The sequence below is a fragment of the Dysidea avara genome, chromosome 1 (assembly GCF_963678975.1).
Source record: "Dysidea avara chromosome 1, odDysAvar1.4, whole genome shotgun sequence".
NCBI lineage: Eukaryota > Metazoa > Porifera > Demospongiae > Dictyoceratida > Dysideidae > Dysidea > Dysidea avara.
The window spans coordinates 42,768,968-42,790,267 of NC_089272.1; the positions used below are offsets into that span (position 1 = coordinate 42,768,968).

At 38.7% G+C, this 21,300-nt stretch overlaps 1 protein-coding gene across 1 annotated transcript in view; it reads left to right on the forward strand.

The window, feature by feature from the left end:
• The window catches only part of LOC136264970 (uncharacterized), an 88,700-nt gene that overhangs the window by 37,515 nt on the left and 29,885 nt on the right, over nucleotides 1-21,300 (forward strand). The window contains exons 18-21 of the mRNA XM_066059737.1: nucleotides 17,746-17,868; nucleotides 17,924-18,205; nucleotides 18,353-18,578; nucleotides 20,434-20,603. Coding sequence (XP_065915809.1) covers nucleotides 17,746-17,868; nucleotides 17,924-18,205; nucleotides 18,353-18,578; nucleotides 20,434-20,603 — 801 coding nt within the window. The remainder of the gene's footprint in view (nucleotides 1-17,745; nucleotides 17,869-17,923; nucleotides 18,206-18,352; nucleotides 18,579-20,433; nucleotides 20,604-21,300) is intronic.

A 21,300-nucleotide genomic window follows, 5' to 3' on the forward strand; every position in this document is an offset into this window, starting at 1 on the left:
TTCTGTTTGTAAAAATTTTATAGCAACTTGTTGAAAGCATTTTGGGTCAATCTGAAGGCTTGTTTGGGCTTAGTTTTACCTGTTTCGTTGTTGTCAGGGAAAAGTGAGGCTGGTTTTGGGTGATGTTTTTTCATGGGCCTTGCCCACACCTTTGTGGTCCCTACTATTCAGTACTATTGCACTGTATGATATAATTACTTGCATAAGTGTCAAAGACATGGTTGTGTGACTACTGCTGTAATGTGTGCTTTGTCTTTTCTTAGCTTTGTGAATCAATAAAAATTAAAGATACCATCAAGACTCACGGTAGTGAGTCGCGCGGCCAGTAAAGCAGAAACGCGTGCCGCAGACAATAAATGACGCAACCACTACCGTGAGGATCATAGAGTTTCAGAGCGATAGACTCATCGTGTCACTAGTAACTACCACACAAGCAGTGAAGCAAATCCATGCCGACTGTTTCGTGATCGAGATTGCTGACATGAAAGGGGATGTTTCGTTTTTTTTCGCATGCGGTTAGACGCAACCGCAGGTGCATGTATTGCATTCCTTTGTGCATTCCGAACATTGATTGCCCTGCTATCGCTTCAGTACTATCTCGATCGCCTCGAGATTCACGCCATTGATTTCACCAGACATCATTACCCTACAGTCATAATTTCAGCACCAAATGAAGTTTCAGCCGTCCTCAGTTGACCTAGAGGCTAAATACAAGCCCCATATTGTTGTTTTCCGCAATACTCACTTGGCATGTAGGGCAATGTGTCTTTAAACTGTTCTAAAAATTTCGTTGAGATTGAAACATATGTTTTCGAGAATGGCTAGTTTGAAATTTGAATTTAGTTCCCCCCACGTAATTTGCTCTCTGTAAGAATTTAACTCGGAATTTAAAGAATGACGTAGAGCACAACTGCGGTCACTGGTTATTGATGAACTGGCACTGTGTGTAGTTAATCAGTGCATTTAGCCACAAAGAGAAGTGTGCTGCCATAGATTATAATCTATGGTGCTGCATACCATCATTTGATTTTGAAATTAGTCGCCCCAACGTAATTTGCGCTCTAAGGGCGCGGCTTAAAGAATAGCACAGAGCACAACTGCGGTTACCAGTTGTTGACACAAGCTGTAAGTAATTAGCACATGTAGCTGAAGGAAGTGTGCAAAACCACCTGAAAAATTTACAATTGTCACCATGCATTTTATAGCACCCCCACACAAAATTACACATGAAATTACAACATACAGAGGACACATGAATGCCAAATAGTTTTCACAACAATAATGTAAGAATTGTACAACAATGACTGTGATATAACTGCTATGAAAATCTTCTCCAGTGGCCCGCCATGGTAGCAAGTCTCACACGACAGCATGTATATTCATCCAAACACAGTGGGAGTAACGAGTAATAAGTGCAGTCACAAGTTGGTATGACTCCATTTGTAGAATCCAGATGAGTGGGTGTGGCTCCAGTATGTCTAAACAGTTAACAAACATTCCTGTTATAAATATCTAATCAAAAACAGCCAAGCTGTAAAAAAAGGTGCGGCCCCCAAAAAGGCCATGGTGAAAAAAGATGTGAAATCCAAGGTGGCGGCCAAGAAATGGCTGTGATGGTAGGTTAATGGTAAAAATATTAATAGCGACAATTCAGGTGAATTTGATGCCAAGACCAAGTGGAACAAAAATTCACCTGAATTGTCATTATAAAAATTTTTACCATTAACCTACCATCACAGCCATTTCTTGGCCGCCACCTTGGATTTCACATCTTTTTTCACCATGGCCTTTTTGGGGGCCGCACCTTCTTTTACAGCTTGGCTGTTTTTGATTAGATATCACTTCTTTTTGTATTTGTATACTGCAAAGCCAGCCTATGGCTGGCTTTGGGGCTTTTTAATCCATGTGTTTTTTTATTTACCACAGGAAGAAGAAAGAACTTATAGAAGATTTTTAATACTTCAATTATTTTTGATTTTATTAGTAATTATACAAATTATATACATATATTTATTACATGCCCATTATTCCCCACAGGATATTTTTTAGCAGCTGATCTCTCTACTGGGTGACTTAAAATATAGCTGAACTATATACAGGATGGTTTCTTTGTAGCTGAACTCTCTACAAGATAAATTCTTCTAGCTGATTTCTCTACAGGGTGATTTGTTTCTAGCTGAACTCTCTACAGGTGATTTGTTTGCAGCTAAACTCTCTACATCCATGGTGGTTTCTTTGTAGCTGAACTCTCTACATGATGGTTTCTTTGTAGCTGAACTGTCTACAAGGTGACTTCTTCTAGCTGAACTCTCTACAGGGTGATTTGTTTGTAGCTGAACTCTCCACATGATGGTTTCTTTGTAGCTGAACTCTCTACAAGGTGACCTCTTCTAGCTGATCTCTCTACAGGCTAGGGTGATTTGTTTCTAGCTGAACTCTCTACAGGTGATTTGTTTGCAGCTAAACTCTCTACATGGCGCTTTCTTTGTAGCTGAACTCTCTACTTGATGGTTTCTTTGTAGCTGAACTCTCTACAAAGTGACTTCTTCTAGCTGAACTCACTACAGGTGATTTGTTTGCAGCTAAACTCTCTACATCCATGGTGGTTTCTTTGTAGCTGAATTCTCTACATGATGGTTTCTTTGTAGCTGAACTCTCTACAAGGTGACTTCTTCTAGCTGAACTCTCTACAGCAATGGCAGATCCAGGGTGGGGCATTTGAGGCAAATGCCTCCCCCCCCCCCCCCCCCCCCCTCAAGAAATTGCATACAAGATCGAAATACTCTAATAGAGCAGTCAATTACTCTAATAAAGCAGTCACAATGTTCATGAGGCAGTGTAGCTTACCTATGAAGCTATAAATAGGATTTTATTTTACATAACAGACGTGATATAGTTGGTAAGGATAACTAGCTATTATTGTCGTGACTTTTTTTTTTTTTTTTGGTCTTCAACTGGTTTTCAGCAAGTTTTTGGTCTTCAACTGTTTTTCAGAAAGGTGCCCCCCTCTTTTCAAACTCTGGATCCGCCCCTGTACAGGGTGATTTGTTTGTAGCTGAACTCTCCACATGATGGTTTCTTGTAGCTGAACTCTCTACAAGGTGACCTCTTCTAGCTGAACTCTCTACAGGGTGATTTGTTTCTAGCTGATCTCTCTACAAGTTGATCTGTGTGTAGCTGATCTCTCTGCAAGTTGATTTGTTTGTAGTCGATCTCTCTACAGGGTAATTTGTTTGTAGCTGAACTGTTTATAAGGTGATATGTTTGTAGCTGATCTCTCTGCAGGTTGATTTGTTTTAGCTGAACTCTCTACAGGGTGATTTGTTTCTAGCTTATCTCTCTACAGGTTGATTTGTGTGTAACTGATCTCTCTACAAGCTGATTTGTTTGTAGCTGATCTCTCTGCAGGTTGATTTGTTTCTAGCTGATCTCTCTACAAGTTGATTTGTTTGTTGCTGATCACTCTAAAGATTGATTTGTTTGTAGCTGAACTCTCTGCAAAGTGTTTTGTTTGTAGCTGATCTCTCTACAGGATAATTTGTTTGTAGCTGAACTCTCTCCACAGTGATTTGTGTGTAGCTGAATTCTCTAGAGAGTGATTTAATTGTAGGTGAACTCTCTACAGGGCGCATGACTTGTTTATAGCTGAACTCTCTTCAGTGTGACTTGTAATGTTCTGAATCTCTACAGTGATATAATTGTAGCTTAATTCTCCACAGGGTGACTTGCTTCTTGCTGAACTGTCTTTAAGATTAACTGTTTGCAGCTGAAGTCCCTACAGAATAACTTGTAATGTAATAGAATTCTGTAATGGAGTAAATAAATTAGCTGAATGCTCTATTAGGGTGACTGTTCTATTAGAGTATCTCGATATCGCATTTGCTACACAGAGTTGGCTTTCGAATCATAACTCAGTGGTTTGTAATCCAATTCTTCTATACTACTGCAAGGACTTTCTATGAAGATTATTCCAGCTATACACCGATTTTCAGCTCATTGCTCTAAGCGGTTTGCCTAGTAGGCGTAAAAACTAATACTTTTTTATTACTAAAAATCGATCGCGTAATTGTGACACAGGTTGGGTTTTGTGTCATATCTCCATGGTCTTAATCTCGATTCCTTTCAAACCACCAAAAGGCACTCCTACGATGGTTATTCCATCTACATAGCAATTTTCAGCTCATTCCATGAAGCGGTTTACCCTGTAGGCGTGACAACAAATCGATCTTGTTTTAGGTGAATAATCGGTCATAACTCCTGAACCATTCATCGGATGTGCACCAAATTTGATGCTAGGATGCGCCTTTGGACTCCCTTTCTGTGTGCCAAATTTCAAGGCGATTGGAGCACGAGTTTGCGTTTTATAGCAATTTTTGCAAGTGTGCGAAAAGACGAAGAAGAAAAAAAAAACGAAACATTGGCCGCTCATATCTCGGAAATGGCTTGAGTGATTTCCTTCAAATTTGGAATGTAGACTTCCCTAGCTGGCGAGCAACTCTGCAGCAAATTTGGTTTCAATCGGATAAGCTATCACCGAGATACAAAAGTGTGAAAATGACGTTTTCTTTCTTCCTGTCAATATACTCACGGTGTGGCGCGCCGGCTTCTTGGGCCGCATGATGTGCTAGAGTTGCAATATAATAGTATAGTTTACAACAATACATAGTCTCCATTGTATCACTATCAAACGACACTAAGTGGAGGATATTGTTGCATCTCTAGTATGTACACTCCATCAGTACAACCTGTCTTATTGGGCCACCAGTATAGAAATACAGCTTCTCTTGAAAAGCCAATTCCAAATTGAGAATTTATATACTACTACCTGCTTATTGAGTGAAGGTGGCAATAAACAAGTTCCATCGTAATTTATGCAGTGATCCAATCTTGTATGTTCTGTCAGTGGATGAGATCCACTTGGCCAGGACAAATGTGACCCAAATGTCATGGATGATCCATACTCAACCCACTTATGACCCAGTGGAACAATGGAACTGAGTATTTATAGAGAATACAGTTGTAATTATTTCTAAGATGTGTGGACACATTACAACACATTACAACATGTGCATACAAGACATGCTACGTACCGTTTTAGCATTTCAAGTCACCACATTATGTACAGACCAGTCAACAATGCTTCATAGTGCCCATCAGTAAACTGAAGAAAAGTTCCAAAAAATAAAAATGCACATAAATATAGTGAAACCTCATTTATAGGGCCAGCTCTGGGACCAAAAAAAATTTGGCCTGAATAACAAGGTGGCCTTATTAATGAGGTCATAAACTACTGTTTATCTATATTTTGAACCTTCTATAGGTGGCCAATATAATGAGGTGGTCTTATTGAAGAGGTGGACACTAAGTGAGGTTTCACTATACATATGGTTAACAATGGTGAACAATATTAATGGTTAACAATAATACGCTGAAACCTTACTCAGGTCACTTCTTGTGGCAGATTGCTCTGTACACAAAATGACACATTCAGGGATCAAGACACACGGTAGTGTGTCGTGCGGCCCAAGAAGCTGGCATGCCACCCCTGAGTATATTAACAGGAAGAAAGAAAACGTTATTTTCACACCTATGTAGCTCTGTGATCCCTTATCCGATTGGAACCAAATTTGCTAGAGAGGTGCCGGCCAGTAAGGGGAGTCTACATACCAAATTTGAAGAAAATCGCTCTAGCCATTTCTGAGATACGAGCGAACAAAATTTCGTTTTAATTTCTTCGTTTTTTTTCTTCTACTTCTTCATTTCGCACACTTCGCAAAATCCGCCATAAAACACGAATGCGTGCTCGGATTGGGCTGAAATTTGGCACACTTAAAGGGCTCATTAAGGCGGATCTGTATATCGATAGTGGTAGGAATCCGATGAACATTCACGGAGTTATGACCGATTATTTGCGTAAAATAAGGTCGAAGGTCTGTCACGCCTACAGGGTAAACCCCTTTGAGGAATCAGTTGAAAATTGCTATGTAGATGGAGCAACAATCGTAGGAGTGCCTTTTTGTGGTTTGAAAGGAATCAGGATAAAGACCACGGAGATATGACACAAAATCCAACCTGTGTCAAAATTATGCAATCGATTTTTATGAATAAAAAACTATTAGTTTTCGTGTCTATCAGGCAAACAGCTTAGAGCAATGAGCTGAAAATCAGTATGTAGCTGGAATAATCATCATAGAAAGTCCTTGCAGTAGTACAGAAGAATTGGATTACAAACCACTGAGTTATGATTCGAAAGGCAACTACGTGTAGCAAATGCGAGATTGTGATACTCCAATAGAACAGTCACCCTAATAAAGCATTCAGCTGCATTTATAATTTACTCAATTATATTACATTGTAAATTATTCTGTAGGGGAATTCAGTTACAAACAAGTCATCCTGTAGTCAGATCAGCCAGAAGAAGGTACCTAATAGAGAGTTCAGCTACAAAGAAACCATCATGTAGAGAGTTCAGCTTAAACAAATTGCCCTGTAGAGAGATCAGCTAGAAGAAGTTACCTTGTAGAGAGTTCAGTTACAAAGAAACAATCATGCAAAGTGTTCAGCTACAAACAAATCACCCAGTAGAAATTTCTGCTATGAACAGATCACACTGTAGAGAGTTCAGTTAGAAACAAGTCATGTTGTAGAGAGATCAAGTAACCTTGTAGAGAGTTCAGCTACAAAGAAACCACCATGTAAGAGAGTTCAGCTGCAAACAAATCACCTGTAGAGAGTTCAGCAGGAACAAGTCACCCTGTACATAGATCAGCTAGAAACAAGTCACCCTGTAGAGAATTCAGCTACAAACAAATCACCCTGTAGAAAGATCAGGTAGAAGAAGTTACCTTGTAGAGAGTTCAGCTGCAAACAAATCCCTGTAGAGAGTTCAGCTAGAAACAAGTCACCCTGTAGAGAGATCAGCTAGAAACAAGTCACCCTGTAGAGAGTTCAGCTAGAAGAAGTCACATTGTAGAGAGTTCAGCTACAAAGAAACTACCATGTAGAGAGTTCAGCTGCAAACAAATCACCCTGTAGAGAACTCAGCTACAAACAAATCGCCCTGTAGAAAGATCAGCTAGAAGAAGTTACCTTGTAGGGAGTTCAGCTACGAACAGATCACCCTGTAGAGAGTTCAGCTACAAACAAATCACACTGTAGAGAGTTCAGTTACAAAGAAACCACAATGTAGAGAGTTCAGCTGCAAAAAAATCAATCACTCTGTAGAGAGTTCAGCTAGAAAAAGTCACCTTGTAGAGAGTTCAGCTGCAAATAAATCACCCTGTAGAGAATTCAGCTGCAAACAAATCACCCTGTAGAAAGATCAGCTAGAAGAAGTTACCTTGTAGAGAGTTCAGCTACAAAGAAACCACCATGTAGAGAGTTCAGCTGCAAACAAATCACCCTGTAGAGAACTCAGCTACAAATATATTGCCCTGTAGATAGATCAGCTAGAAGAAGTTACCTTGTAGGGAGTTCAGCTACAAACAAATCACCCTGTAGAGAGTTCAGCTACAATGAAATCATCATGTAGAGAGTTCAGCTGCAAACAAATCATCCTGTAGAGAGTTCAGCTATGAAAAGATCACCCTGTAGAGAGTTCAGCTAGAATAAGTCACCTTTTAGAGAGTTCAGCTACAAAGCTACCACCATGTAGAGAGTTCAGCTGCAAAAAAAATCAATCACTCTGTAGAGAGTTCAGCTAGAAGAAGTCACCTTGTAGAGAGTTCAGCTGCAAGTAAATCACCCTGTAGAGAATTCAGCTACAAACAAATCACCCTGTAGAAAGATCAGCTAGAAGAATTTACCCTGTAGAGAGTTCAGCTACAAAGAAACCAGAGTTCAGCTGCAAAATATCACCTGTAGAGAGTTCAGCTAGAAACAAGTCACCCTGTAGAGAGATCAGCTAGAAACAAGTCACCCTGTAGAGAGTTCAGCTAGAAGAAGTTACATTGTAGAGAGTTCAGTTACAATGAAACTTCCATGTAGAGAGTTCAGCTGCAAACAAATCACCCTGTAGAGAACTCAGCTACAAACAAATATGCCCTGTAAAAAGATCAGCTAGAAGAAGTTACCTTGTAGAGAGTTCAGCTACAAAGAAACCAGAGTTCAGCTACAAAGAAACCAGAGTTCAGCTGCAAACAAATCACCTGTAGAGAGTGCAGCTAGAAACAAGTCACCCTATAGAGAGTTCAGCTGCAAACAAATCACCCTGTAGAGAACTCAGCTACAAACAAATATGCCCTGTAAAAAGATCAGCTAGAAGAAGTTACTTTGTAGGGAGTTCAGCTACAACAAAACCATCATGTAGAGAGTTCAGCTACAAACAAATCACCTGTAGAGAGTTCAGCTAGAAACAAGTCACCCTGTAGAGAGATCAGCTAGAAAACAAGTCACCTTGTAGAGAGTTCAGCTAGAAGAAGTCACATTGTAGAGAATTCAGCTACAAAGAAACTACCATGTAGAGAGTTCAGCTACAAACAAATCACCCTGTAGAAAGTTCAGCTATGAACAGATCACCCTGCAGAGAGATCAGCTAGAAACAAGTCACCCTGTAGAGAGTTCAGCTAGAAGTATCACCTTGTAGAGAGTTCAGCTACAAACAAATCACCTGTAGAGAGTTTCATCTACAAACAAATCACCCTGTAGAGAGATCAGCTAGAAGAAGTCACCTTATAGAGAGTTCAGCTACAAAGAAACCACCATGTAGAGAGTTCAGCTGCAAACAAATCACCTGTAGAGAGTTCCGCTAGAAACAAGTCACCCTGTAGAGAGATCAGCTAGAAACAAGTCACCCTGTAGAGAGTTCAGCTAGAAGAAGTCACATTGTAGAGAGTTCAGCTGCAAACAAATCACCCTGTAGAGAACTCAGCTACAGTACAAACACATATGCCCTGTAAAATTATCAGCTAGAAGAAGTTACCTTGTAGAGAGTTCAGCTACAAAGAAACCACCATGTAGAGAGTTCAGCTGCAAACAAATTACCTCTAGAGAGTTCAGCTAGAAACAAGTCACCCTGTAGAGAGATCAGCTAGAAACAAGTCACCCTTTAGAGAGTTCAGTTAGAAGAAGTCACATTGTAGAGAGTTCAGCTACAATGAAACTCTCATGTAGAGAGTTCAGCTGCAAACAAATCACCCAGCAGAAAGTTCAGCTATGGACAGATCACTCTGTTGGGAGTTCAGTTAGAAACAAGTCATCCTGTAGAGAGATCACCTAGAAGTATCACCTTGTAGAGAGTTCAGCTACAAACAAATCACCTGTAGGGATTTCAGCTACAAACAAATCACCCTGTAGAGAGTTCAGCTACAAAGAAATCATCATGTAGAGAGTTCAGCTGCAAACAAATCATCCTGTAGAGAGTTCAGCTATGAAATGATCACCCTGTAGAGAGTTCAGCTATAAGAAGTCACCTTTTAGAGAGTTCAGCTACAAATTATAGCAACCACCATGTAGAGAGTTCAGCTGCAAACAAATCACCCTGTAGAGAATTCAGCTACAAACAAATCTCCCTGTAGAGAGACCAGCTAGAAACAAGTCACCCTGTAGACAGATCAGCTAGAAGAAGTTACCTTGTAGAGAGTTCAGCTGCAAACAAATCACCCTGTAGAGAATTCAACTACAAACAGATAGCCCTGCAGAAAGTTCAGCTAGAGTCAAGTCACCCTGTAGAGAGAATCCTGTAAAGAGCTCATCTACATACAAGCAGATCATCCTGTAGAGATTTCAGCTACATTTCAAGTCACCCAGTAGAGAGATCAGCTGCAAATTATCCTGTGGGGATTAATTGACATGTAATAAATATCTAATCCAAAACAGCCAAGCTGTAAAAAAAGTGCGCGGCCCTCAGAAAGGCTATGGTGAAAAAAGATGTGAAATCCAAGGTGGCGGCCAAGAAATGGCTGTGATGGTAGGTTAATGGTAAAAAATTTAATAATGACAATTCAGGTAAATTTTGTGAAGCGGCACAAAAATTCACCTGAATTGTCGTTATTAAAATTTTTACCATTAACCTACCATCACAGCCATTTCTTGGCCGCCACCTTGGATTTCACATCTTTTTTCACCATAGCCTTTCTGAGGGCCACACACTTTTTTTACAGCTTGGCTGTTTTGGATTAGATTTCATTTCTTTTTGTATTTGTATACCCCAAAGCCGGCCTATGGCCAGCTTTGGGACTTTTTTAACCTATGTTTTTTTTTCTTTACTACAGGAAGAAGTAAAGATGAAGTAGATATACTTTAAATATTTTATCAGTAAATGTACAAATTATATATATAATACATATGTGACCGGATTTGCAAAAAGGGGCCTTCCACACACATCCAATTTGCCAACTTTGACAATTGATAACTTCAGATTGGAAAGAGCTATTGCCTTGAAATTTGGGCAGTGGTGATTTCTTTGCAGCTGAACTCTCCACATGATGGTTTCTTTGTAGCTGAACTCTCTACAGGGAGATTTGTTTGTAGCTGAACTATCTACAAGGTAACTTCTTCTAGCTGATCTCTCTACAGGGTGATTTGTTTGTAGCTGAATTCTGTACAGGCGATGTGTTTGCAGCTGAGCTCTTTACAAAATGGTTTCTTTGTAGCTGAACTCTCTACAAAGTAACTTCTTCTAACTGATCTATCTACAGCGTGATTTGTTTGTAGCTGAACTATCTACAAGGTAATTTCTTCTAGCTGATCTCTCTACAGGGTGATTTGTTTGTAGCTGAATTCTGTACAGGTGATTTGTTTGCAGCTGAGCTCTTTACAAAATGGTTTCTTTGTAGCTGAACTCTCTAAAAGGTAACTTCTTCTAACTGATCTTTCTACAGAGTGATTTGTTTGTAGCTGAACTATCTACAAGGTAATATCTTCTAGCTGATCTCTCTACAGGGTGATTTGTTTGCAGCTGAGCTCTTTACAGAATGGTTTCTTTGTAGCTGAACTCTCTACAAGGTAACTTTTCTAGCTGATGTCTCTACAAGGTGGCTAGTTTGTAGCTGAACTCTCTACATGGTGGTTTCTTTGTAACTGAACTTTCTACAAGTTGACTTCTTCTAGCTGATCTTTCAATAGGGTGATTTGTTTGTAGCTTCACTCTCTACAAGGTAACTTCTTCTAGCTGATCTCTCTACAGGGAGATTTGTTTGTAACCGAACTCTCTACAGGTGATTTGTTTGAAGCTGAACTTTCTAAATGATGGTTTCGTTGTAGCTGAACTCTCTACAAGTTAACTTCTTCTAGCTGATCTCTCTACAGGGTGATTTGTTTGTAGATGAATTCTGTACAGGTGATTTGTTTGCAGCTGAGCTCTTTACAGAATGGTTTCTTTGTAGCTGAACTCTCTAAAAGGTAACTTCTTCTAACTGATCTTTCTACAGGGCAATTTGTTTTTGGCAGAATTTTCTACAGGGTGATTTCTTTGCAGCTGCAGAACTCTCTACATGGTGGTTTCTTTGTAGCTGAACTCTCTACAAGGTAACTTCTTCTAGCTGATCTCTCTACAGGATGATTTATTTGTAGCTGAACGATCTACAAGGTAACTTCTTCTAGCTGATCTCTCTACAGGGTGGTTTCTTTGTAGCTGAACTCTCTAAAAGGTAACTTCTTCTAACTGATCTTTCTACAGGGCAATTTGTTTGTGGCTGTATTTTCTACAGGGTGATTTGTTTGCAGCTGAACTCTCTACATGGTGGTTTCTTTGTAGCTGAACTCTCTACAAAGTAATTTCTTCTAGCTGATCTCTCTACAGGGCAATTTGTTCGTGGCAGAATTTTATACAGGGTGATTTCTTTGCAGCTGAACTCTCTACATGGTGGTTTCTTTGTAGCTGAACTCTCTACAAGGTAACTTCTTCTAGCTGATCTCTCTACAGGGTGATTTGTTTGTAGCTGAACTCTCTACAAGGTAACTTCTTCTAGCTGATCTCTCTACAGGGTGATTTGTTTGTAGCTGAACGATCTACAAGGTAACTTCTTCTAGCTGATCTCTCTACAGGGAGATTTGTTTGTAGCTGAACTCTCTACAGGTGATTTGTTTGAAGCTGAACTCTCTAAATGATGGTTTCTTTGTAGCTGAACTCTCTACAAGTTAACTTCTTCTAGCTGATCTCTCTACATGGTGATTTGTTTGTGGCTGAATTCTGTATTGGTGATTTGTTTGCAGCTGAGCTCTTTAAATAATGGTTTCTTTGTAGCTGAACTCTCTCAAGGTAACTTCTTCTAGCTGATGTCTTTACAGGGTCACTAGTTTGTAGCTGAATTCTCTACATGGTGGTTTCTTTGTAACTGAACTCTCTACAAGGTAACTTTTTCTAGCTCATCTTTCTACAGGGTGATTTATTTGTAGCTGAATTCTTTACAGGTGATTTGTTTGCAGCTGAGCTCTTTAAAGAATGGTTTCTTTGTAGCTGAACTCTCTACAAGGTACCTTCTTCTAGCTGATGTCTCTACAAGGTCACTAGTTTGTAGCTGAGCTCTCTACATGGTGGTTTTTTTGTAACTGAACTCTCTACAAGGTGACCTCTTCTAGCTGATCTTTCTACAGTGTGATTTGTTTGAAACCGAACTCTCTACAAGGTAACTTCTTCTAGCTGATCTCTCTACAGGGAGATTTGTTTGTAGCTGAACTCTCTACATGATGGTTTCTTTGTAGCTGAACTCTTTGCAAGGTAACTTCTTCTATTGATCTCTCCACAGGGCGATTTGTTTGTAGCTGAACTCTCTACATGGTGGTTTCTTTGTAGCTGAACTCTACAAGGTGATTTTTTCCAGCTGAACTATCTCTTTCCATAGTTGCATGAACTCCCTACAAGGTAACTTCTTCTAGCTGATCTCTCTACAGGGTGACTTGTGTGTAGCTGATCTCTATACAGGTTTCTTATTTCTAGCTTATCTCTTGAATTCTCTTCAGGGTGACTGCTCTATTAGGATGACTGCTCTATTAGAGTATCTCGATCTCGCACTTGCCGCACCAAGTTGGATTTCGTGTTATAACTCCGTGGCTTTAAGTCTGATTCTTCTACACCATTGATGAGCCTTTCTAAGATGATTACTACATCTGTACAACGATTTTCAAAGCATTACCCTAAGCGGTTTATCTGGTAGGCGTGGCAAGCAGTCGTTTTTTTATTAGCTGATCTCGATTGCGTAATTGTTACACACTGTTGCTTTTTTCGTTGTATCTTCCTGGTTTTTAGCTCGATTTCTTTCAAACCACAAAAGGTTTGAGGTTCAATAGTTAACCTATTCACCCACCGATTTTCAGCTTCTTCCCATACGCGGTTTACCCTGTAGGCGTGACAACATATTGGTGTTATTTTTCGTTAATAATCGCTCATAACTCTTTGCCTGTTTATTGTATTCCAGCCAAAGTTGGTACCGAGATGCGCCTTTATATCCCCCTTCTGTGTGCCAAATTTCAAGGCAATCGGATAACGCGTTCGCGTTTTATAGCAGTTTTTGTAAGTGTGCGACAAGAAAAAGAAAAATAAGAAGAAAAAAAAAACGAAGAAACTGAGCCAATTTTTGAAGTCGCATATCTCGGGAACGCGCGAAGCGATTTCGCTTAAATTTGGAATGTGGAGTGCTGCAGTTGGAGGGAATGTACACAGCAAAAATCGTCTTGTTTCATCAAGGAAGCACAGAGCTACGGAGGTGCGAAAATTGCGTTTTCTTTCTTCCTGTCAATATACTCACGGGTGTTACGCGCCGGCTTCTTGGGCCGCACGACACACTATCGTGTGTCTTGATATGCAAGAGTTCATAATAATATAATGAACTCTTGATATATGCTTTATATATATAATTTGTACATTTACTGATAAAATCAGAATGAGTTAAAGTATTTATAAAATCTGCTTCATCTTTTTCTTTTTCCTGTGGTAAAGAAAAATATATAGGTTAAAAAGTCCCAAAGCTGGCCATAGGCCAGCTTTAGGGTATACAAATACAAAAAGAAGTGAAATCTAATCAAAAACAGCCAAGCTGTAAAAAAAGGAGTGCGGCCCTTGAAAAGGCTATAGTGAAAAAAGATGTGAAATCCAAGGTGGCGGCCAAGAAATGGCTGTGATGGTAGGTTAATGGTAAAAATTTTAATAACGACAATTCCGGTGAATTTTGTGCCAATTGACCAAGCGGCACCAAATTCACCTAAATTGTCGTTATTAAAATTTTTACCATTAACCCACCATCACAGCCATTTCTTGGCCGCCACCTTGGATTTCACATCTTTTTTCACCATAGCCTTTTCAAGGGCCGCACTCCTTTTTTTACAGCTTGGCTGTTTTTGATTAGATAGTATTTAGATGGATGATAAAGTAACACATTATGACTTAAATACTGATGATGTGTCACTGCTAGGCAGTATCTGATATGGCTACCATATACACGGCACTGTCAAAGCACAACATCGCACTCGCTCGCACACACAATTTTGCTCAAAATTTTAAAAATTGATAATTAAGGGTATGGCAACTGTTTTGCTCGCAAGACTGTGTGGCAGCTGTTCCCCTTCTGTACAAGTGGCCACCAAGACAGGTCCACTGTGGATGAAAGCCAGGCATTAGCTATTTGGTATTTCATGTGTTCAAGGCATTCCAGGGCTTCTGGTAGTCTCAAATCTCACCAGTTTAACTCAGGCAGTGTTGTGGTCACCACTAAACCACTGGAATGCTGTGTTATGTTCATCTTATGCTTGGCTACTATATAGTAGAACTGAAGGGATACTCTGAAAAATATAATATAATATCCTATGGATAATGACTTCATCACTTTCACTTATAAGGACCAAAAGTGAAAATTTTTACATGTTGGGCTGACAGCCAACTGCCTATGTCTGAAGCAGTGTCTTTGGTGCTCTAACAGATTGGCTGCCCCCTTGCTGCCGGTACTCACTGTCTCATACACTGTTCACACTAGATCCATCTCTATAGCCAGTTAGAACAGCATGCTTCTTACCATTTTAAGGCCGCAAAATGTAGCCACCTCCTTAATAAGCTAGGTCAGAAAATTTTGTCTGTAACTGAATAATGACCAGTTTTCACTGTACTATTAGTGATTAGTGATCATGGAGGATTATTTATTAAGATACTAAGATATACAAATGCTACAACCTCTAAATGTAGCAGTAAAATTTTTACCCTGGTCCAATAGAGCGATAACTTTTACGTCACGAAATTAAACTTTTACGTCACGAAATTACATTAAAATGTGTAACTGCAACTTCCGCGGGGCAAAAAGTGGGGCAAATTCAATGGCGGAGCACCTTCAAGAGTCTGCAACTTGGCTTCTGGTGCTCCATTCGGCATGAAACTTACTCAGGACATAGATGAGAAACATGATGAAAAACATCACTTGGGCATCAGGTTGGTTTAAAAGGTAGCTAGAAGCTTTGATAATAATATAAATCAATAATAAATGCTCACAGTGGGCACAGAAACAAACTCTCCCCAATCTTGTTGTCAGGTTGGTTTTACCCAGGTTAAAAGAATAAAATGGCTTCCCACGCAATTATCAGCCATAACTAGCCCAGCACAGATCAAACTAACCTGCACTACTTAAACATCTGTTATACTACTCTCTTCTTTGTTCCTGACAACGTGATTTTATTTAGAAAGACAGTCTCAACAAACCTCAGGCAAAGTAAACTCGTGCCCCAATGGTATGCGTACATTTTCTGCCCCGGGGAAGTGATTATGTAATGACTGTGACGTCAGGTGTTACCACTCTATCTCTAATAATCGTGAGAGACTCTACTGTACAAACCGAGATACAAACACATGTTTTATCATGCCGGTATGCGCTAATCGCCTTTTTACAGTTAAATTTTACAATACAAATACATGTATAGTTAAACTCACCAATTGTGTCTCAGTAACACTAAATCCCTTCTACACGAAAAGGCAAGCAATGAGACAACAGCCTCTCAAAGATCACAGCGTATTCTGGTGCATTTATTTAGTAGAATCTATCCAATGACGTGCTGCACGTTGGGCCTGTGGAGGTCGTTGGTCACCATTACATAAGTGTTGGAATAAATCTTCTAATGCTTGTTTACAAGAGTTAGACTGGCCAACACTGTCATCTCGAAGGAATTATTTGAGCGTGGCTATGCTTTATGACATCCTAAAAGGTAGGTACGATTCTTTGAAGCTATCAAATTACTTTAATTTCAATACATCTTGTACCCGAGCACATCCTCTCACCCTTGTTCCGCTACAGTCTTCTATCAATTCTTATAGACATTCTTTCTTTGTGAACATTGTTTTCTTATGGAACACTCTATCGTGTAATGTATTTGATTTCAGCTCATCTAAGTTTCACCAAGCTGTGTATAAACTGTTGTATTTAATTTATATGTGTATGTGTTCTTTCTTGGTTTTTGTAGCTGTGTTTTCTCTGTATTTGTCCCCTCCGTTTTTGGTTTTGTATCTTCTAGGGAAACACCCTTGTACAGGCTCTGCTTTTTGGTGTCACCCTGTCTTTTTTGACAAATCAGATAATTAATAATAATAATAGTAATATAAATTTTAACGGCGTTTATTTACAACAGGACATAATTACGCGCCCCTCTATTGTCTCTGTACATACTTGCCATTTCTCTACTATTCTTATTTCACAAGAGTTCCTATTGCAAAGGCGTGGTTTCTCCGCTTGAATTAGTCAATGCTTGAAGCAGATCGAGATACTCTAATAGAGCAGTCAATGACTCTAACAGAACAGTCATGTTTCTACAAGTGCTGTATTTTTATATTGTAAAGTCTGTAAGTAGCTAGTGATTTAAACTATACAATCCAGTGTTAGGCAGAAGTTGTAAATATGCTGTAATATTGATTGCTGTGTTACAGCTGTTTTGTGACTGCTCTATTAGAGTATCTTGATGCAGTACAAGATTAAAGGCAAAGTGTTACTAAGGGTTTACTAGTGTTAGTTGACTGCTGTTGCATGCCACTAAAATTACAGTTGTATTTTAATATTCTATCGCTGTAATCTGGAGTTTCTGTCAAAACCATGGAAACTCACCTATTGTTTTCAACAGTATATGCTTACTCTAACAAAAAGTATTGAAATCCCATCCAAAAACAGCTTGTAGCTGTAAAAAGTGCGCGTCCAAGTAAAGCAGAGTTAACTGCGACAAAAAGTAATGATATCATAATGCGGCCATGTGTGATGTGTGCAAGTTGTAAAATTAATATTAGCTAATCATGATAATACAATATTATTGTTAAAGTGTTAATGAGAACTATGTGATGCTGCTAGTTTTTAAGTGTGTGAGCATCTTCATAAATGCCACATAAATTTGATTCTCAATAAAGCAATGTGTATAGATTTTCTGATAGCAATAAACAGTTTGAGTTTGGCCGCCTTTCCTTTGTTCATAGCATTGCCGTACACAGGAAAGGCCGGCCAAACTCAAACTATTTATTGCTATCAGCAAATCTATACACATTGTTTTATTGAGAATCAAATTTATGTGGCATTTATGAAGATGCTCACACACTTAAAAACTAGGAGCATCACATAGTTCTCATTAACACTTTAACAATAATATTGTATTATCTGATTAGCTAATATTAATTTTACAACTTGCACACCTCACACATGGCCGCATTATGATATCATTACCTTTTGTCGCAGTTAACTCTGCTTTACTTGGACGCGCACTTTTTTACAGCTACAAGCTGTTTTTGGATGGGATTATACTTACATTTCCACATTTCCATGAGTATGATCTTACTTTTTAAATCATTTTGTTTAGCTTTATCCATTTGGAAGTACTAATGGTGATAGTTCCTTACCATTAACTGATGATGGAAGCTCTCTAAGGATCTACTTATCCCATGACTACATGTTCTATGGTTATGCCAAAAGGAATACATATGTACGTATGAATACAGTACTGAAGGACTTGTACAATGTTTCATTATTTACTACAGGTAAATGCTAATGGAGTCATTAGCTTTGATAATCCTTTTGATGACACTTTTGTACGTCTATTCCCACTGACTTCATATGATATCGTCGCACCATACTGGGCCGATGTTGATATTACAGGAACTGGCCACATTTACTATCGTCAGACTACTGACCACAATCTCCTTGATAGAGCAACTGAACAAATAAGAACAGCTTTTCCTAATTCTCAAGCTATAGCAGTTGACAATATGCTGATCGCAACATGGGATAGAGTTGGTTACTATCCCCATCAAACTGATAAGGTAAAAGATGTGTTATCATTGCATAAAATTAATTTGTATATGCATTAATTCGTGCCATACAATATTGACTACTGAATAATGATAATAGCATGAATAATATTATGCATGTATGTGATGACATGTTACCACTCTTTATTTTGTATTTAGGTCAACACATTTCAGTGTGTATTGGCCAGCAGTGGATCTAAATCTTTTGTGATATTCGTGTATGAGGACTTACAGTGGGGTGGTGGTGAAGCTGTGGCTGGAATTAATGCTGAAGATGGTACCAATTTCATCACCATTCCTGGATCACTATCTCAAGATATTCTCAGTATCACTGAGACCAGTAATGTGTATGATCCTGGAGTGTGGATATTTGAAGTTGGCACAGGTAATGCAACCTAACAATTATGAATTATGTTGAAATTACATATGTGATATAATTGTACATGTACTACTAATGATTATTACACTGTTACAAAAGGTGTTTGTAAAATACTTTTTGGGATATAATAGCTGCCATTTACACCAGACTCCTTTGAGGGTGTTCTGTTACACCCATAGGGTACTTAAGATATTTTAAAAGAAAATGGACTGTTTTCTTTGTTATACAGCCAATCACATTTTACAGTCATCAATATTGCTGCATATTAACTTCATTAGAGGTCACAGCACTATTCAACAAGGATCAATTAATAGAGTGGTTCCAGAAGCTTCTGAAAATCTGCATCACTAATTGCTACACCAAAGTATACAAGATAGCAGCTAATCAAAAGTGATGTCAAAATACATTGGAGCCTATGGAAAACAGACTTTTGTGGTTAATTTAAGGCACCCCAGTAAAGCCATACAGGAAGCCAAAAAGTGCACTACATACTTTAGCCTTATTGAATCGTCATATCATTAACACAAAGAACATACAAGAAACATGGATAGTAATACATACATTCAGTATCATCAGCTCTTCCTCTTATGGTATTCAGTTTGTATTTATAATGTAACCAATAAGCATGACTTGATTGTGGGTTCATTTTAAAAGGCTCTGAAATGAACTACTGCATGGTTGTCACAAGAAATAATACAGTGTACAAGTACATGATAATGCCATCACACTGTCATCTCACTGTAATTAACACCTACGCAAATCTGTTGCATGTAGTAGTCATGTACATCTTATGTATGTGCATTAGATACATCAGTGGTAGAGTCACATGCTATATGTATTCCATTGTTTTGCCTTCTTATTGTATGTGCAATGCTGAAAGATATTTTTGTTTGTAAATGCTAGCCTGTATGCTCGTATTGACTAACAAACTTAATGTGTGACCGAATTGTGTTAATTTTATTAACTAAATCAGGTGTACATAAAGACCAAAGGGTGTTGACAAACACCAAGAAGTGTTCAAAATTGAATTAGTGCAGTGCAAACACCCAAGGGTGTTCCTACTACACCAGAACAGGTGTGAGTTTTTAGGTAACACAGCAACATCATGGGTGTTTGAGAACACCCAACTTTAACAGTGTATGTAGTGGCTATTGACACTGACTGTCAGTGTCAATAAGTGTCACCAAAGGCTGTTGAACCAGAACAAACTAAAGTATCCAGCACATTGTTTGTATGAGGTAAGGTCTTGGTGAGTTCAAGACAAACAAGGGTTAGAACAATTGAAGCAAGCATCCCGGCAAAGCCAGGCCAACCCTAGCTCGCCTTGAACCAAAAACTTACCTTCACTAATACATCTTTATGTTCAACAGGCAAACCTCAGTTAGGGTTAGTGTTGGGTTCAGCTTTGGTTTCTTCTTTGCCGAGCATGGTTCCGTCTTCTTAATAGAACATCCTTCTCGACTCACATTTATAAGGTAGAAAAGAAGGAAGAGTGGGTAGCTACAGTAGTTCCAGTTGTGAAGTGGTAAGAATCCCTCACTACTGGTGGCTCTAGGTCAGGAATTCACTTTAGATCCATTTTTATTTTTTCTATGTTTTTGGATAGGTTTCTCCCAATCAGTGGCAATGGCCTCAACCTTACTATTATACTCATACTACAGGATATGTATACATATATTTGTATTTTCCTTGCATGACTATGTGCTACATAGCATACATCACATACAGTAGCATAGCAAAGTGATAACTTTTAAGAATGTACATGTGATTACTTTTACTGATTTTACTCTCATGCATTGTAAACCCTTAATTCCTTGTACAACTGTACAGTATGCGAATGTACTAATCATTCCTTTTCTAGCACCACCAGTACCACAGCCAGCTCCCAGCATGGCTCCTAGAAATTTCAGAGTTGTTTCTACTACATCAACATCCATCAAATTCAGTTGGAATGCTTTGAGTTATTCAGAAGCTAATGGAGTAGTGAGATGGTATATCATCACTTGTCATGAAAAAGACTACACTTTTGTGGTATGAGGGACATAACTGCAGGGGTAGATCCAGGAAAGGGTCCCTTTTATTGGAATATAATATTGCTTGATGAACTGCTAAAAAGTTTATCTGAAGTTAGTAAAGCCAAAATCAGTCTCTCAGTCAAAAGAAATGCTTTGAGGTCGAAAAGCATTCATTTTACTTTCCTTTACTGAAAAACCACTTGAAATCGCATCCCCATTATAATATCTCCATACGCAATATGCAATAATCACCTTTAAAATTATTATTGTTTCAATGTTTTAAAGCTACCTCTAGAGGCAGAAGTTTCATTTCGAAATGATAAAACAGTGAAACATTGCCAGAGAGTGATTATTTGTTATGAAATATTACTATTGTGTAGCTGTAGCTAGACTGAACCCACAATTATCATACTCTCTAGAGTGGAACCCCCCTTTTTAAAGTCTGGACCTACCCCTTGCCTATAATATGTGTGCATAGCACTTGAATACTGTGATGACATCAACTTATTACACTTACAGAGAAAAACCAAAATGTACACTGTAACTACAGTTATATTCTCTGTAACTCAAGCATAGTTATTACATTTCTGTCATTGTACTGTCACATTAGAGTTTGTTTGCGTCAGACAACAAACAACAAGACCCACACAGCTTTTTACAAATGGCATTCATATCTAAACTGCATAAGATATTACTCACAATTGTCGTTGTTA